Genomic DNA, 20,249 nt, shown 5'->3' on the forward strand with positions numbered 1-20,249 from the left:
GATGGGCATGATATAACATCACGTACAAATTTTAATAACAACTTGATGAGATACAGAAACCAAAACATAACACCTATATACAAAATTACATTTAACATAATCTGATATCATATCATCATACCGTATAGCTGATGCCATAATTATAACTATTTAAGTCTTAAGTTGGTTAGAAGATGAGGGAATATTCTAATAATAAGGCGAGGTGTAAATTTTAATGTTACTGAGAAAAAAATACAATTGAGTAATTTTTTTTTCTAACATTAAAATGTTAATTTTGCAGCTTTTTTCTGAGATGACTGCCCTTCACCCTTTTCGTCTGTCGTTTTTAAGGAATAATTTAAATTTTAATCTATTAAAAACATCTATGAAATTATTATTTTTCTAATTGATTGAAATGTGTTAATAAATAGTCACTACTATTTCTTATATTTTAATCAATGTAGTTATAATATTAGAAATTATATACAGTACAGAACCCGTTATCCGGAAAACCAAAAAACCGGAACGAAATTCGATAAATTTTCCCACCATTTTTTTTAAAAAATGTTTTTTTCCTCATAAGATTTTAGGATTTTTCTTTCTTTTTTGAAGGATTTTTACCTTATCATCATTTTGGAAATAATCATTAGTTTATAGTTATATAATTTATTTTTTTTTAGTTGGGTTTAACAATAAAAAAAAACGGCTTTTTGTAGCGATTCCGAAAACCTGAAAAGTCAGTTATCCGGAATAGCGATGGTCCCGATCATTCCGGATAATCGGTTCTCTACTGTATTTTGAAAGAAAAGAGAGAGTCAGTTTAAAAAAATAGTCAATTAGAATTTTTTAGAGATATTTCAGAATTATTAAACATGTCTTACTAGTTAAGTAACCTATTGTCACTTTTATAACAGTTACTGAATATCTTGGGCATGGGTGTGTTTAGTAATTTTTAGGTTTTCATTGAAAATATGCATAAATTTTTTTTGTAAATTTTGTTTAAAAGCCTTGATGCAACACTGCCCATTCTCTTAACCAGGACTGATTCTTCTATTATTTTTCATACAGTTATATTTCTTTGGATTAATTCTCACCAATTATATTTCATACAAATATATTTGTAAAATTTGCAAATTCTAAATGCCTACAAGTATCTTCTTCTAGTGTATCTTTTGGAACATTAAAATGATTTATCAAAAATACCATATTCGAGAGGTTCAAAAAGAACCTTGGGGTTAGAACAATTTAAAAGTCTCAAACAGACAAATTATTTGTTTTCTCAAAATGGCCCAGATATTTTGTGCGTTAAAAGTGTTTGTCGTATGAGTATACTTATAATTAATAATTAACAAATGAAAATTTAAAATTGAATAGCACGGAAATTATCTGAAAACTCAATAATATAAAATTTTTGTCGTCAAATTTTGAGTCCATTCAAATATATTTAAGAAATTACAACAGAAAATTTCGTAGATTTGTTTTCGTTGAAAATTTTAGCAACGTATAACAAAAATTTCTTTTAAATGAGAAAAACATTTACATATTAAATAATTAAAATAAGTTGTAATAAACTAACAATGCAAGAAACAAGATCATATAATTTACCTGTTTTGTTAATTTATCAAGTGTGTTTTAGAGTAACAAAAAGTAACTATCAGGAAAAGAATTCATTAATAAATTCATGACGATGATTATAATTATAATCACGACTTTCACTGCGTGATCATTTTCAATAAATAATTATTAATTTAAACTTTAACTTTCTAAAATAATTGCAAACTCAGGGACACAGTCTTTGGTGAACTTAAGCCCACAGCCTAAGCTTTGGTTAATTGTCCCCTTAAAAAAATGTGAGGATTTTACTTTCCTAAGTCAAACGACTGACTTGAGTTTACAACTATCAATCTTCAATACAGTAGCCTTGTAATTTTGAACCCAACTCAGAAGACAAGAGAGTTCCTGGATCAAGCATAAGGGCAATCTAGCTTTCGTGCAACATTTTTAGATGTAACTAACCCGTATTTGCGTTACATGAAGATAAAAACCATGAAAACCTCTCATGGTTATCCCGACGGCAAGGGGATACTAATCCATGATCCTTCTACCACCGAGGATATTTTTACGTCAGCATTATGATCTATGTGAGCCGGGAGCAGAATTCTTATCTTCCAGTCACCGCTGGGATTCGAACCTGGTTCACCTGATTGGAAGGAAAACGCTCTATCCCCTGAGCCACCGCGTACATGAAAAATTTGGAGTCAAATGTGTCAATCAATCTCTAACTCTTATGTCTTTAATTATTATTCCCTCAATTAAAAGCCAAGAGTGTACCGGGGAAAAAATATTACCAACAACAAGGAGAAATTTATATTAGGGGCAGAAATAAGCTTACATTATACCACTATATAAAACTACACGTTACCTTTATATACCCCTTTAATTAGTTTGAGAATAGTTTTAATGCGACGTATAACATTCGAATTAAATCAATTAAGCACAGATAATTCTAAGCTTTTATAAAAAGTCCTGTTTTTATGAAATAATAAAAGGATTTCTGAAAATCTTGCGAATTAGTGAAAATAGCGTTCTGTTTTGTGATTTTGTAAAAAACAACGAAAATTAATGGTCTGTCGAGTCTTATTGTGAAAGGTCCAATTTTTGATTAATGCTATTATTATCGTTATTGTTTTTGAAAAATTCGCTTATTTCCTGAATAAAAAATTAGCATAGAATCTTATTCTTTCAGCTGGAACCCTATTTGTGTAATAGTGTGGAAATAAGGTCTTATTTTATTTATTTTTTATTATTATTATTATTATCATTTTTGAAAAATACAAAAACCATATTTTTTAAGGAAAATTAATGACGATTATTTTCTCATAGAATTTCTATAGAATTAATGACTTAAAATTGTGAATTAATGACGTCATCATCTTCGTTTTTCAACTAAGGATGAGTACATTTTTAAATTAGATAATATTAGAAAGGTCCGATTTTAAGATGAAATATTTCATGTAGGACCTGGATTAACATAAAATATCTTGTAAAAGATCCGTTTTTACAGTAAAATATTTTCCGAAGGGTTCATTTTAGAGACAGAATATTTTGTAAAGGGTCGTGTACATGGTGAAAATAATTTCTCCTTAGAACACTCCTGTTCCATTAAACACAAAATATCTAGATCGTTACGTGTTTCACAGTTAAAATGCGTTTAACAAAAAATCAGTATTCATTTAAATTTTTTTCATTTTCTACATGATATTGAATCAAATCTATTATTATTCTGATATGTATAAATCGAAAAAAAAAATTTAGTTTTAATCGCAAAAAAATTTTAGTTCTTATTTTAATTTTAAAAAAAGTGCGAAATTTGAATTAAGCTGTTTTTATTACAAATCGGGTGATTTTCGTTAATTTCGGCAAGTGTTATCCACCATAATTTATGGTAGAGCATCAAAAAACAAAAACGACTAAAAAGAATTCTTTTCAGACACATTTTGATAAGAAAATTTGCTTTTCTCATTGAACTATTTTAATAACATGGCTTATTTTATTTTCACAAAAAGTGACATTTTTCACGATTTTAATAAAATTAAACACAATTTAACAATAAAAATAAACACATATGTATTTTAATCAATTGTTTGACGACTTACAAAATTATTTCTGAACTCTTAAAATATTTAGAAAATACGATTTCTAGCAATCGAATAAAATTACTTTATCAACATTTCAATCAGAAAAATATAAACACATTCAAGAAAGTTATAAAAAAGTTGAATAAAATAAATTTCTTTGTATTTTTAAGGGATTTCTTTAGTATAAGAATTCATGATGGACGATTCTATTCCTTACGATAATAATAAACAAAGTTTTTAATAATCTCGTATTTTTCAGGAGTGTTATTTATTATTTTATTTTTAGATACTGATAGCTTTCAAGATGATCTCTGGGACTGTTTCAGCAAATATTTTTTCTAAGCAAATTTATTGATCTTATTGAAAACATAATCAAACGCATTCTACGCGTTTTTTTTTTAAAACTACATTTATAACAATTAACAAAAGAAGTTCTTTAAACTCAATTTTTGAAGGGTTTATATTGATGGCATAAAAATCCTTTAAGAAGACATTCGTCATGGATCAATGACGGATGACGTAGAGTAGCAGTTCCCACATTTTTTTCGGCTGTGGAACCCTGAATGATCGACTTTATTTTGGCAGAACCTCGAGACTAAATGAATAAATTTTAATGGATATTGTAAACATAATTATTTAATAAAATAATTTTAATTGTTTTTAAAACATGTAATAATCGAAATTTTATGTATTATTTTGTTAATATAGTGAATTAATGGGTAATGAAATTTTTCACTATATGTTTTTATCAAGGGGGAAAAAACATAAACTTTGAAGTTGAGTTTCACGTTCTACAGTTGAATTGACAGATCTAGAGGGGCATTTACTCTAGCTCTTAATTTGATTGTAGTGAACTGAAAATGAATGAGCTGGGAGAAAAAAAAAATAAAGAAAAAAGACAATGGACGAAAATAAACGGTTGAGAATCGTGATCAGAGAAACATGTCTTTCATTGTTGAATTCAATTATTTTCATTTGATGCTAAATACTAATGCAACTTTTCATAAATGAATGTTTATCCGTTTCATAATTCGCTGATTATATTGCTATCATAAAAAACAGTGTTTTGAATTTTCGTTTTTACAAGCATTTTAATTAAAAGATTTTATAAAAATAACAGAAATATTAAATAAATAACGGATTATTAATTCGCTACAAATTTAATTACAGGTTCCGAAAATCATAACTTAGTTAAAAAAAAGTCCTAACTTTTGGAACTCTTGTGACCCTTCCATGGAACACTAGGTTTCCGAAGAATACCATTTCAGAACCACTTATGTAGAATTTTTTTTAATTTTTTTTTTACCATTTTTAATAAGTTTTTATAATCATACAAACCACTAAATCGCTTATGAAAATTTCAATTTTCGCCCTACCTCATACCTTTCAAAGTTTAATTAATGTAATAATACTATTTTTAAATTTTAAATATTTGCTTATTTATATTTTTTAATAATAAAACCTTTTTTTGGAGTCCTTTATTATTTTTGTCAATGTTTCTATGTTCTATATATAACAATTCTACATACCACAATATATAACAATAAATAATTAAGTAATTATTTTTCTATTTTCAACACCATGAAAATAATGAGCTCTAAATTCGATAGTCTTATTACTTTTTAACAGTTAAAACTATTTTAATAAAATAAATTCTTATTTTGTTACTCATTTTTTAACTTTCTAACTTCTTAGCAGCAAAAAGTAAGAATACAATTATATTAAAGGCATATTAAAATGCATTTTTTATTAATCCATTGAACTAAACGATCTTTCCGCAAAATCAACAAATTTTAAACAAGTAAAAATGAAAAAAAAAATGAAAAAAATTTAGTAGATTATTTGGATAAAATTGGCATAATTCAAATGTTTTTCCAAAGGAAAACGCCGGCGAAATGCTATTGACGGAAGAAAAGAGAAAATGCTATTAACGGAAAATAATAAAACTACATTTTAGATATAGTTGAAAATCAAATAAAAATATTTGTTAAAAGAATAAATATTTTAATGAGGAAAAAAAACTTACCCCTTAACGATCGCCACCTGAATAACGTATGCAGGTTAAAAATGACAGGAGATACAACCTCTTAAGCATCTCCGTAGAAATGCATCATTACGACCAAAACCAAAACAAATCAGAAAAAAATTTAACTAACGACAGTTACGATAACGATTAAAATATTATTTCTCTTATAAATTTTTTATTAATTTTTTTACTCTTTGATATTTTTCTAGAGTACAAAATATTTATTTAACTATTAGTAGAATGAAACACAGATAATTTTTATTACTACTCAATGAGATGTATAAATATTTATAAAATTTCAAGATAGCTTGCTGCACTTTTTTTTTCTTTTTCTCTCAATCAGCTGTATGCGGTTGTTTCCATTTCGATACAACTAAACTCGTATTCTTCGGCATAATGTCAGAAAAATTGTAAACAAACAAATCATCCTAATCTCATCAGTCATATATTTCTGGTTAGATTACTTAAGGCGAAAAAAAAAGCCTTCCAAATTTTGACGGTCGTATAAAATCCGTCAATTGTTTTCAATAACTAACAGTAAGAAATATTCATCGATAATATAAGTAATTACGAGCATAAGCTTTATTAACAAACAGAAAAAAATTTTTGAACTTGTTAGCAAATGAATGAAGACACAGATATTAATGTCTGTCCTGATTCTCAAAATTGTAATGAATCTCATGATTCCGATGGAATCATAAAATCTGATGATTCTGAAATAATTGAGTGTCAAGAAGGTAGTCAAACAGAAGTAGGAACTGGATTTACTTTTTCTAATAAACTTATTGACGATTTATCTTTGAATATGACGAAAAATAAGGTCTGTGAGGGAGAAGATAAAATGTCGGTGGACAAAGAAAAGAGTGAATCTGTTGTAGAAAGTCAAAACTCTGAAGAAAAAGCTGAAGATATTGAGACTAATGAAACTCCTGCACCTTCAGAGGACATAGACGTAGAAGCACTTACTGAAGAAAAAATACTCCAAGTTGCCAAAGAAGATAACTCTAAACCTTCAAATTATTCATTTTGCGAATGGTCAGAAAATTATGATAGCCTTGAAGATGACAGGCCCATGGAAGATGTTGCTGGTAAAAATTAATAATTATAATGAAATTGATCACAGTGGTGTGTGAATGCTTTTGCGAACTCTTTGGTTAGATACCCCTGAAAAGAGGGTATAATTATTAATAGGGACAAATAAATTCCTATTTAAATAAAACAAAATAAGGAAAATGTTGTAATAACAAAAATCTAAATATATATTAATTTATTTTTATGAAAATTTACACAGAAATTATTTGATTAAAATAAAATTATTTCCATTCGTGATGTTCGGCATTTTAATGCCCTAAAACTTCATTCATTCACGTCATGAATTATTTTCCTATGATCCAAATATTTCACCTCTCATATATACTCTCCTGATTGACCATACTTATGTCATACATTCATACAACCATATCATTTAGTAAACATTCGATATTTACATTTAGATTTGTGCTTTTTAATGTGACCAACAGATTTACTTAGATCTTTATATTTAAATTTCATGTAATAAAATGTTATCAAGCATATTAAACGTAAAACCAAAAAATTTCAAATTGTTTTTTTTTTTTAGCAATTTATTATAATTTGAAATTTTTACTTTTGTTTAATTAGTTAGAAAATAAGTTACTACTTTATCAGCAAGGTTAGACAAATATAAATAACTGCTATCAATCCTAAAAGTAAAAAAATCTCTTTTTGCAATTATTGCATAGTTATGTATATTTTGACTATTAATTAAAAAGATGGGCATGATATAACATCACGTACAAATTTTAATAACAACTTGATGAGATACAGAAACCAAAACATAACACCTATATACAAAATTACATTTAACATAATCTGATATCATATCATCATACCGTATAGCTGATGCCATAATTATAACTATTTAAGTCTTAAGTTGGTTAGAAGATGAGGGAATATTCTAATAATAAGGCGAGGTGTAAATTTTAATGTTACTGAGAAAAAAATACAATTGAGTAATTTTTTTTTCTAACATTAAAATGTTAATTTTGCAGCTTTTTTCTGAGATGACTGCCCTTCACCCTTTTCGTCTGTCGTTTTTAAGGAATAATTTAAATTTTAATCTATTAAAAACATCTATGAAATTATTATTTTTCTAATTGATTGAAATGTGTTAATAAATAGTCACTACTATTTCTTATATTTTAATCAATGTAGTTATAATATTAGAAATTATATACAGTACAGAACCCGTTATCCGGAAAACCAAAAAACCGGAACGAAATTCGATAAATTTTCCCGCCATTTTCAAAATTNATGTTTTTTTCCTCATAAGATTTTAGGATTTTTCTTTCTTTTTTGAAGGATTTTTACCTTATCATCATTTTGGAAATAATCATTAGTTTATAGTTATATAATTTATTTTTTTTTAGTTGGGTTTAACAATAAAAAAAAACGGCTTTTTGTAGCGATTCCGAAAACCTGAAAAGTCAGTTATCCGGAATAGCGATGGTCCCGATCATTCCGGATAATCGGTTCTCTACTGTATTTTGAAAGAAAAGAGAGAGTCAGTTTAAAAAAATAGTCTATTAGAATTTTTTAGAGATATTTCAGAATTATTAAACATGTCTTACTAGTTAAGTAACCTATTGTCACTTTTATAACAGTTACTGAATATCTTGGGCATGGGTGTGTTTAGTAATTTTTAGGTTTTCATTGAAAATATGCATAAATTTTTTTTGTAAATTTTGTTTAAAAGCCTTGATGCAACACTGCCCATTCTCTTAACCAGGACTGATTCTTCTATTATTTTTCATACAGTTATATTTCTTTGGATTAATTCTCACCAATTATATTTCATACAAATATATTTGTAAAATTTGCAAATTCTAAATGCCTACAAGTATCTTCTTCTAGTGTATCTTTTGGAACATTAAAATGATTTATCAAAAATACCATATTCGAGAGGTTCAAAAAGAACCTTGGGGTTAGAACAATTTAAAAGTCTCAAACAGACAAATTATTTGTTTTCTCAAAATGGCCCAGATATGAAATGGTGGCTGAGTTTAAGCTTTCCACTGGCCATGATTGTCTCCCAAAACACTTGACCACTAAGCATAGTTCTAAGTCTTATCTGCAGTCTCTGTAATCTGGGACGAGTCAGGGAGAGTGGTCATCTCTTCCTTTGCCGAGCTTTAACCAAATATTCTCTTATGAACCTCAACCTGGCAGGCATGGGGCCTTTTAGATTCCTACACTATCGTTACAGCTGTTTCTCTTCTTCATGTTTTTTTTTCTCGATGTTTTTTTTCTCTCTCTCTCTGTTTATTCTTTATATAGCTGTTTGTATTTACTTCTGTGGTTGTCTTTTAATCTTGTTATTAGAAATAAAAAGAAATATTTGTGAGATACACTAATTTTTACATCAATTTAATTGAATTTTAAATGACAAAATAAAAGATTTGAACAAAATCAGTGGGACTTATTCAATTTTAAAAAGTTGTATATTTAAAATTTCATTTCTCAGGTTTTAATTCCCTGACTACAAATAATAGATACGAACATAAATATACTATATTTTTAGATTTTAAATTCATCCATGCATACTAAAACCTAAAACCATTTCAAAATTCTAATAAAATAGTATAATGTTTTATTGATGCTAACAATACAGACAAAAGAAAATAAGTTTATTTAATCACCACTGATTTTATTTTTTTCACTTACTATAACTCAACTTGTTCTGACAGGTTGGTGATAGTGTAAAGATTGGGAAAAAAAAGACCAAAATATTTTAAATTCCTTGTTTGTGGTTAATTTTGTTTACTTTTTCTATGTTTTTTAAGTTTAAAAAATCAATTGATCCTTTGTAGAAATATCAAATTTTATGAAGAAAAAATCAAGAATAAATGGCATGAAATTAAATATGAAATGGTTGGGACCTCATAGAAAATTTGAGTTACACTAATACTTAATTTCTAATGTGAATAATTATGTAAGATTTTCTTAATAATGCATCTGATTTCTATTTGATGAATACAAGATTGTTTTTTATTGTTAAAGGGATAATTTTTTCATTCCTAAATTCATGTCTCTCTTGTTTTGTTTTTATTAAGTAAAAAATATATGAAAAACTGATTTTTTACAATACATATAACAAAATTAACTTTTTATTTTATGTAATTTTAATTTTTTTTTTACTTTTTGCATCTTTCTTTGCGTTTGTGAAAAATAAAGGTATCACACTCTACTACTTCACATAAATTTAAAAAATTCAATTTTTTTTTTTATCCACTGCAGATAACTTAGCAAATCTTATAGTACAGTACCTCATGTAAAATTTTCCTTAGCTGTTTCAATTCTCCTTTACACTCATATTAAAAAAGGTAAAGATTAAAAATTAAGTAAAGTTTCCTTTAATAAATAAATTTCTACAGTTTTATAAATTTTATTTGCCTAATTTCAAAACAGTTTTTTATATATTTTTATAATTTTTAAGTGTTTTCCTGAAGAAAAAAAAACAGTTTTTAATATATTATCTAGTGACAGTACATGGTTTACAATGTTTTTTTAAAAGATGACTTATGTTGTTTCTAGTGACACTTGAACAAGCTAAGTCATTGACCTTGTGAATTATGTCAGAAAGGTGCGCCTTTCATTTGACAAGAGAATGTCGTAAAGTTTAAAGTACATCTTGGCTCAGAACCGCAAGCAAAGAGGGCAGCACCTCTCATTCCTCAGGACACTCCCTCAATTTGGACACAGCTCTGAAGGAAAAGGAAATTTTCTCCAGATATCTACCCCTAGTACTGCTTGGTGACCAACCACAGGACTCCCTCAGATTTTAAGAACGCTTACATCGCATGTACTCTGCGGTTCTTAATTGAGTCGAGGATCGTACCGGGCCCATTCGCACTGTAGTCCGAATCACTAACCACTGAGCTACTAAAGCCCTTTAGATAATTTATAAATAATTTGAATTATAAAATGTATGTTAAATTCTTTAAATTATATTCTTAAAAATAATACTCTTTTTCTTCTTCATATTTTAGAAGATCCTCAGAAGTTCATTTTATGGGCTTCAGAAAAAGATGAAGTTGAAATTGTCCGAAAATTACTGGAAGAAGATCCAAGTCTTGTAAATGCAAAGGATAACGATTTATATACCCCACTTCATAGAGCTGCATATAGTAACAGTGTTGAAGTCATTAAAGTAATTTTGTCTTTTTGTAACCTTAGTTTTATAACCTTAAATTTATGTTTTCCAATGGTAATATTTTTTGCTCTAAAGTATCCACATCATTTGCTTATTCAGTGTGGTGAACTAAATGCTTCTATTTAAGTTTAAATATTTATAAGAAACCATAAGTTAAATTTAACTTACTACAGAAACAAAATAATGAAAGATAACTATTAAATCTTTACATAAAGCTTTTTAAAGTTCAATTGAACATATTTTAATAACACCCTGTGTTAGATTTTTAAAACTAAATAAATTCCTTTCATCCTAAATTGTAGAAATTTCCTCTTTTCCATCTTTTCAATCATAACTTTAAAAACAATCTCTAATTTTCTTCTAATTTGTAAAAACAAGATTTTATTATAGGGTTGACATCCAAATTATAATCAACTATATCCAAATTACACTCAACTATATTTATACAAATACTTAATTTACATTACATTTATGCCAACAACTTAATATTTAAGATTAACTATTGGAATTTCCTTTAAAATGAAGATAATATACTAATCATTTGCTTATAATGCTCAATGTGACAGCTCTGCTCCCTGGTGAATAACCTTGCAACTACAAAAAGAGGTATAAACAGAAACTACCAAAGTAAACAGGAACCCAAATTTCAATAACTAACGTCTGTTAATCGACACTTTTAAATTCTTTGATTGATGGAACATTATAATGTCTAACTCCTTGTTTCCTATGTAGTTTTAGAAATTTTAAGAGAAATTTTAAGGTTTAAATTTGTTTACTTTTATTTAGCTGCTCTTATCCTATGATGCTAACATCAGTGCGAGAACTACTGATGGCTGGGAACCTCTTCATTCTGCTTGCAAGTGGGACAGTGTTGAAGCAGTTTCTTTACTACTGCAGAATGGAGCTGATATAAATGCCTTAACACAAGGTAATATTACACCTTTACATCTTGCAGCTTCAAACTCATCTGGAAGAAGAACTCTTGAATTCCTGTTATGGCAGCCCTATATTGATCCTGACATGAAAAATGATGCAGGTGACACGCCTTATGATATTGCTTTTCGCACAGGTACGCTGGCTGATTTGTTTGAAATGCTGGAAGAGTCTGTTAATGAATATTGACTATTTTCATGGTTTGTGACGCCTTCCATAGAGTTTATGTGCCATTGTTTGCCTGGAAAGTCATTTATATATGTATATTATTACAAGTTAGGGTTTTGAATGCCCAAAAATGGCTTTTGCTAAAATATATGGGTTTTACTTTGTGTCCTAAAGGGAAAATTGTGAGAATAGAATAAGTTCTATGACTTTTTTTTAGCATGGTTTCATATTGAAAATGTGTTGTATTTTAATTAAATTAAATCCTGTTTTGTACAAAAACTTGTTAACATTCTGTTTTTTAAACGAAACACCCTATATTTCTTAAATAAATCTATTTTATTTCTTAAGTAATTCCATTCTACTTCTTAAAAACTTAAACTATAATACTTTATAACTGAATAATTTATTTTTAATATTAAAAAAAATATTTGCTATTAAAGGTATATGAAAATAACATTCTTCAAAAGTTTTATTTTATTTTATTTATTTATTTATTTTTTTGCAAACTTTTTGTTGTGTTTGAGTTTTTAAGTATTAATGACATTAAATTTAAATATTTTTGGAGCTTATATTCCCATTCTACTGTAATATTTTTGTAGCATACTTGTTCCAATAGTTACATTGTTAATTATAATAAATTACTAATTTTCCATTGTTTTTTCATTTTAGATTTTAAACTTATGGTTTTGTTTTGGTAAAGTATAATTTAATTCAGAATAAAAGTTGTTTTAAACATCTTAAGACAATAGGGTAAAAACCATAATTTTTTCTATGGTGTTCAAAACCTTCACAAAACCTAATATTATGGTTGATTTTAGTGACTATCTTGTGAATATAAAACTATGTTACATTCCATCAGTTTTAAATTGCATCTAACTAGATTTTTCTTAATTGAAAGGAATTTTGTTATAAAGATATAGTGCTCAATATTTGGTTCATGTTATATTTTTTCTCTTATTGTTTGTGAAATGGTGAACAAAATAATTCATGTCCTTACTGTTAAAAACTGCACTTTTTTGAAGTATTGTGTCAGCATTTAAAAAAAAATCTAGGGAGTAGAATTTCTGATTACAATTTAATTTTAGTGCTGATATAATATTAAATTTTGCATGGATGCATTATACAAAATACATGCTACAAAATTGGCTGATATTAGTAATTTCATCGCAATAAAGAAAACAGAAAAGAATTTATTCACAAAGAACACAGTTAGTCGGATTATTGGTTATTTTTTTTATATTCTAGCAGTGATTCCACTAGACTTTGTAAGTACTACATTCAAATGTTTGAGTCCTTTTTTTACTAAAAACCAAAACAAAAAAAAATTTGTATGAGCTGTAAGCAAAATATTCAAACAAACCAAAAAAACATTTGAAAAACAAAACATTCTTGTTGGCACAGAGGCTTTGATGAAATCATCTCTGAAGATACAAACCAAACTAAGGAATAGCCAGGGAAAGTTTTAAATGCAGTAAAATCCTAATGTAACATGCATTGTATATTAGAGAATCTCACTATTAATAGTGATTGCAGGACACCATCGATAATCTTCTATTAAACTTACAAAAATTCTCTTAACTAACTAAAAGAATTGTGTTTTAGTGTAATTTAAATGTGTAATTTTTATTAAGCAATTTTTCTTTCTAAGCATAATTTAAAGTATTTTTTCTAAGGATAAACTTTATATGTTATGAAAATTTGATGCGAGAATAATGCAAAAATAATTGTATATAATATGTTAAAAATAATTTTTTAAATCGGTAAGAGTTATTCACATCTATCTCATTGTTTATAATGCATCGATATTTCACAATCAAAGTATATCTTACTTTATTACCGATGTGTAAGTCGACAACCTGGTTTTCATACATTTTTAGGGGTTTAAAAAGTTTACTTATACACTGATATATATGGCAATTAAATCTATTTATTTCTTATCCCTTTCATTGATTTTTTTCCAATATTAAAATTGTAACTGTAACAAGAAGTCTGTTAAAACATAACTTTTTACTGCTATTGAGAGCTCTTGTTAAAATGATCTTTTATCTCTAATATCAATCAAAAGAGACATTATTATCTATTTGATAAAAAGCAATTTCTTGGAATTTACTAAAACTTAAATGGGCTATATTAGAATATTTAAAAGTCAGAATTCCACTCCCTAGTGTTGGTGACACATTTGATGAGTAATATTACCTCACTTATATATCCACTTAAAACTTGTAGCGATAGGACATATTATATCAAAAATGTGTTAAATGTAGTCTTTTATTAAGACGTATTACTCAAATACAAGTTATTGTACTTATTGATATCTATTGCAATTGCGTAGCATTAGGTATTCTTAGAAATAAATCAAGGTTACGTAGTTAAGTTTTGAATATTATATATATTTTTATTGAAATGAAGAAGAAAAAATGAATTTATCTAAATTCATTTAAATGTTTTTATGAATGTCTTTTTATATGTCAGTCTGTACTTAAAAATATTGAACTACTTGTGTATAGTTTAAATAATAAGTGTTATAAAATATTTATTTAAATTTAGGGATAACTTTCCTTAAAGTTGTGCACAATACAAATTAAAAAGTTTTTTTGATACTTTAATAAGAGTAATTCCTATATAATGTATAATTTATTTGCATTTTGATATTGTTCAACATTTTAAACATTAATATTTATTCTCTAAAAACTGTGACCTTTAAATGCAAAATATTAAGTAGAGCAGCAGAGGCAACTTTTTTTTTTTTAACATGATAAGGTTCTATTTCAATAGCTCCAATCCATTCTACCTACTGCAAAACAGTTATTTTTGTTCAAAGCTGCACTTATACTATTCTAATCCTGCTGCATTTTATCCTACAGGGTTCCCACAGGTCAGGGAGAACAGGGAAAACCTGGAATTGTCAGGGAATATTATTTTCTCTCTGAAAATCAGGGAAAGCTGCATTTTTTTAAAAAAAAAACTGGAATATTCCCTATAACATACCTAGAAAAAAGCCAGTTTTGAAATTGTCCGTAACAGTAATCAGTTATTGAGATTCGAGTTAAGTAATTCTAACATCTATTACAATTATTTGTTGTAAAAATTTCACATTTTAGTCATACTGAAATGTTCCCATCCTCATTTAAATGATATTTTTTTGCACAGAATATCTAATATTTCACATTACAAATAAAAGAATCAAAGTTTTCTGTTGAAAATATGGTCTCAATTTTTATTGAAATTTACCTGGTATACCTGGAAAGTCAGGGAATTTTTTTTTTCTGAAATAGAGAGGGAACCCTGATCCTAGCTTAGCTTCCTAATAAATGTTTTTTAGAAAGTATACCAAATCTGTTACAGAAGAAGCAATTTTAACAAATTGGTGCTAAACTTAAATGTGGTGGATATAATACATGTTGCAACTTTTTTTAATGTGGTAGAATTCTGTTTGCAAATTTTTATATGTAAACATTTTAGAAATTCTGTCTTTATTATCTTTATCTCTATTACTTTTTTTTTATTGGTGTGATTACTGTTTCAAATACTACAATCCATCTTAGCAGCCCCAAATCAGGTATTTTTACTTAAAGCATTAATCCTATCTCATTTCATTCATGCATTAATAATTTTTCAGACGGAACCAATATTATCCACGCACACAAAATTTCCTTTTGCAAAAATGGGATGTTGTTATTTGTTATAGCATTTTTATCATTGGTCAATTATTTACGTTACAATAAAAAAAAAACATAAGGTAAATTATTGTTTCAAATAGCACTTAAAGTATATGAATACTTTAAATTATGCCAAAAATAAGAAATTTTTTCTACAAGGCCAATAAAATGTCTTGTTCCACACTACTTTACCATAATTACATCAGTGCTATTATCAACTTGTATTTGGAGTAATTAAAAAAGGAGAAATCAACAATGAAAAACTTTATTTTGCAGATTAAAAAACTGAAACATTTTTTGAAAATATCAAAATGCAATAAAATTACATTTTATTTATTTTTATAGATATAAGTTTCTATTGTGAAAAGGGTGCAAAGAGCATTTTCTAAAATATAATTATCATCCTATTGTATTTTTGGCAATATTTTTCTTATGATTAATATTGCCATAAAAGATACTGTTTAATTTTTATGTTCAGATATCGGAGTAATAGGGCATGCTGGCATAAGTAATACGTTGGTTTTCTACACATATTTTTTCTACATTAAGTGAGCATTGAAGACTAGTATTGCTACTGTTAAAGCATTGATGAAAGTGCTTCTCCATCTATAGTAGTTTCCAAAGAGAATGTCGAGCAAATTTTCTTCTTTTCTACCAAAAAAATATTTTTGATGAATCAAAAATATTTTTTTCCTGTAAAGCCCTATAAAGGTTAAGGGATTTCCAATAGTTTGAAACGGTAGGATATTTATAATTATTACATTTATGTGCTGAAATATTAACGAAAATAATTTAAATAAAAAATTAAGCAGTAAAATTGCCTTTTTTTTTTTAAGTAGTCATGTTGGATCAAATTGATATTGGCCAAGCTGTCAAGATATTTTTTTATCACAATTTTGATTAACAATTTATTTTTTTACAGGTGAATAACTTTCCCAAGTAATTTTTTTTTCTTTCAAATTATGTGTTCAAAATAACATTATAGTTAACTTGTTAAATTTTATTTTTTAATTAGCTTGTATAAGTTTAATTAACTTAATTGGTAATTATATGTAATTAGTATTTGCTATAGTTAATAACTTTTGTTTGTTGTACTGATTCTACTAAATTACTGTGATTTGCTAATTTATCTCCATAAACTGGATAAGTTCACATAGAGACTATTAGTCACTATTAAAAAAAACATATTTTTAAATTCAACATAAAATTTTAATGTTTTTTTTATAATGAGTTTATAATAATGCAGTTCAATTCTTTGCATTATTCGTATTTGATTTAAACAGCAAGAAAAAAATGGAGAAATTAAAAACTAAAAAGCATGCTAACAAGCCATGTTCTCTCCTATATATAATATATTATCTACTCTATTTTGGTTATAACACTTGTATTGTTAGTTAAATAAAAAAAAAGAGTTGGATTATTCAAAATATAATTGAAAGGAAAAAAAATTAAATGTTCATTTGTTTTCTGTTCTTAATTTCTTTTTAATACCTACTAAGCAGCTCTTTCTTACTTCTGATTAGATGATAGAGTGTGTTAATAGTTGATAGTTGGAAGATACTTGGAATGTGATAAAGCTTAAATTGAGTTTATTCATCAAAGTATATTATTCATTTTAAAATGTATCAAATTATTTACTATAAAGATATCTTTACTAAGCACCTGTATAACAAATTAAAATATGTCCCTTTTATTCCTCATCAGTTTTAATTAGTAGTTTTATTGTTCTTGAAATTTAAATAATAAAGTGTTTTTCGAATGTTAGATTACCTTCTGATTTTCCTTAGATTAATTTCATTATTATCTGAAATTTTACTCTATCAACTGCAACTTTTTTCATATTAATAACACAACTTATTTAGAAGATATTATGAATCATGTCTACAATATTTTTTTCTCTGGTTCAGTTGCTTACAACTTTAATTTTGATTACTTTTTGCCAACATTGTAATTACGTTTGAATTTACTCTTACCTTTTAGTTTAAACTAAGTCTTATATTTGTTTTGTTGTTTATTTTTCTTTAAATTTTCTTTTTTTGGAATTAATTAATTTTATAAGCTCATAGATTTTTTAGATTCTTTTACATATCCTCTAACTACTAAGGAATTTCCATAGCTTTAAAAAATATTTTTCCCAGTGGTAACGGAAGAATAATAAATTAGATTATTTTATAAGTTAGAGTTAAAAAGTTATGCAAAAGATCAGTTTGTCTAATGATTATGCTCTAAAATCCTGACAAAAGTTTTGTGAAAATTTTATTGGTTTTAAAATTTCTTGCAACAGCTCACTATCACTTAAAGAAATATTTTGTATGAACCTCAAATGTTGGAGAAAATGTTCTTTTAGTTTAATGATTTTCAATTAAGTTGCGTAGCTTTTTAAACTAATCTTGAAAATTACTGAAATCTAAATTATGAAACTAACAAAAAATTAACTAATAATGTATAAAATTGTTACTTTCTAATTATTTATTTGTATTCAACCTTATCATTGCTGTGAGAACTTGCAAGTTCATATGTGTTACAAGAAATTAGACAATATTCTAGAGATATACCTTGTTACTGTTTAGATACAAACAATAAATGAGAGAATTTAATGCACAAAATACATGCAATGATTTAAATAATCATTTTTTAAAATCTAAAATTATTTGTAACCATTATTATATCTTAAGAACTTGCTTGTGCTCTTCATAATTTAACGAAAGATAAAATACTAATTTAAGATAACTGATAAGATATTTACTGATAAATCTTAATGCAGCTGTATTATGAACTTCAAATATTTTTAAAATGTGATTAAAGCGTGCATATATTGTTTAAGAAAAGCAAGCTAATTTTGCAACAAAAAAAAGTTTAAATAGATTTTGACCTTTTCATTTCACTCAAGGATTAGTTTTTACACTGATTGAAACTCATTTAAAATGTTCATGTTAATATCATATAATTGTTTAGTAGAATTTTAAATTATTCACTTTTTGCATCAAGATTTAATGGTATCCTGCAGTGCAGGTGTCTAAATCCATCATATATTTAAGATCTGGCAGTTCTCTGTAGTATGTTCTGAAATTTCTGTAAATTTAATATCTATAAAATCAAGTTTTTCATCAAATATTTGTTTATATATTACTATACAAATACTAATTTTTAAAAACTGATGCTCATGTAATGAAATTCTAAGTGAACAAAAATGAGCCATAAGAAACAATATGCTAGGAACATAAAAAATTTCTATTTATTTATTTCATTTTATTTCTGTCTTGTTAAATTTTGGTGCATTAGCCAAAGGGCAACATGCAGAAAAGAAAAAAAATCAGAATTTTCTTACAATCATAAAAATTTATCTTGCTTTAGATTCAAATTAACTTTATCATTATCTCAAAAGTTTAATTTCACCTAAATTGGATCAGTAATTTTCTATCAATGGGGCACAATGCAGCTTTTGGATCACCAAGTATTACATTACTTTATGTAATGAATCATTCAATCATAAATTGGTGGAGAAATGTTTTCAGTGATTTAAACTGCATCTTTGGAATCTGAAGTGGATCATTATCCACCTAGATGCACAAGCATTCTTTTTTTCTTCCCTAAATGCATTCTTTTTATTTAATATGGTTGTCAACACTACTAGTTCATCTAATGTAGCTAGAAAGTTATGATAAATAGCTTCAAATGGGGTTGCAAAGAGAGAAAAACCTACTTGGTCGCCACACTTGGCGAAGTTTCCCTGAAATCTTGATGACTTTCTCTATGCGGAAGGCTTTTTGCTTGCAAATAGATTTTCTGTTATTATTTTGATTCCACTATTAATACATTGTGTATTCCATTTTATTCTTTTTTTGAACTATGACAAATCAGCTTCATTAAATAAAATTATAAATTTGATTAACACTATCTGTTAAAGAAGTTTCTTTGTTGTCATGTTACACTTAGTATTTCAGCCTAGAAACACAACAATATTTTGATCAAATTATTGATCAGCTGGTTCTGTTTTTTAAATTTAATTATAAAAGCAAGAAAAAAGATAACATGCCTAAAATATTACTGGATAAAGATATATTGTCAAACCTACACAAGTAAGTCTTGGAGAAAATTATTGTCTTTTTTTTTTCTTCCTGTAAAGCTTAGCTCTCTACTGATGACAGTATGCTGTAACTCTCTCTCTACGTTAGATAAAAAGACTATTGTTCAATAGAATTTTTTCTCTCTACCTGGATTCTTTCACAAAGTAGAAACTGTTAGTTTTTGATTTTTCCACTTTTTCCTGTCATTCTCAATGATTAAGCGCAGACAATGAAGATGATATGAATCTCGTATTATGTATAGTACAATTATATTCAGCATTTTTCTATATTCTCTTTATGCCTGCCAAATACTTAAAAATGTTGTTGTTAGTGATTAGTGTGCAGCTGATATCAGCTAATTGTTGATTTTGTGTTTACTGGTGTAGTTTGTTTCAAGTTGCTGTTATGCAAATCTGGATATAAAGAAATAAAGCTTTAATAGTTTTTATACTTTTGTTTCGCTGGCTCATTTACTTATAAACACTCATCCATACCACATTTAGTTCAAATGTACATACACATCTTGACGCCCGGTGGCTAAGTGGTAGC

The 20,249-nt window shown here is 26.7% G+C and overlaps 2 protein-coding genes across 2 annotated transcripts in view; one reads left to right on the plus strand and one right to left on the minus strand.

Annotated features, from left to right (window-relative positions):
• The window catches only part of LOC107443073 (serine-rich adhesin for platelets), an 80,447-nt gene extending 74,671 nt beyond the window's left edge, over window positions 1-5,776 (minus strand). The window contains exon 1 of the mRNA XM_043046393.2: window positions 5,644-5,776. The gene's annotated coding sequence lies outside the window, so the exon portion shown is untranslated. The remainder of the gene's footprint in view (window positions 1-5,643) is intronic.
• A 234-nt stretch (window positions 5,777-6,010) lies between these two features.
• On the plus strand, window positions 6,011-20,150 carry LOC107443083 (ankyrin repeat domain-containing protein 49). Its single transcript, XM_016056832.3, has 3 exons — window positions 6,011-6,731; window positions 10,710-10,870; window positions 11,660-20,150. The coding sequence occupies exons 1-3, from the start codon at window positions 6,266-6,268 to the stop codon at window positions 11,993-11,995; spliced, it is 963 nt and encodes a 320-aa protein (XP_015912318.1). The 5' UTR covers window positions 6,011-6,265; the 3' UTR covers window positions 11,996-20,150.
• Window positions 20,151-20,249: the final 99 nt, after the last annotated feature.

Source organism: Parasteatoda tepidariorum, chromosome 10, assembly GCF_043381705.1.
Source record: "Parasteatoda tepidariorum isolate YZ-2023 chromosome 10, CAS_Ptep_4.0, whole genome shotgun sequence".
In the NCBI taxonomy this organism is placed as follows: domain Eukaryota; kingdom Metazoa; phylum Arthropoda; class Arachnida; order Araneae; family Theridiidae; genus Parasteatoda; species Parasteatoda tepidariorum.

Coding starts and splice junctions, on each gene's coding strand:
- LOC107443083 (XM_016056832.3), top strand. CDS start 6,266: ATGAATGAAGACACAGATATTAATGTCTGTCCTGATTCTCAAAATTGT. Junction 6,732..10,709: donor GCCCATGGAAGATGTTGCTG/GTAAAAATTAAT, acceptor TTCATATTTTAG/AAGATCCTCAGAAGTTCATT. Junction 10,871..11,659: donor ACAGTGTTGAAGTCATTAAA/GTAATTTTGTCT, acceptor ACTTTTATTTAG/CTGCTCTTATCCTATGATGC.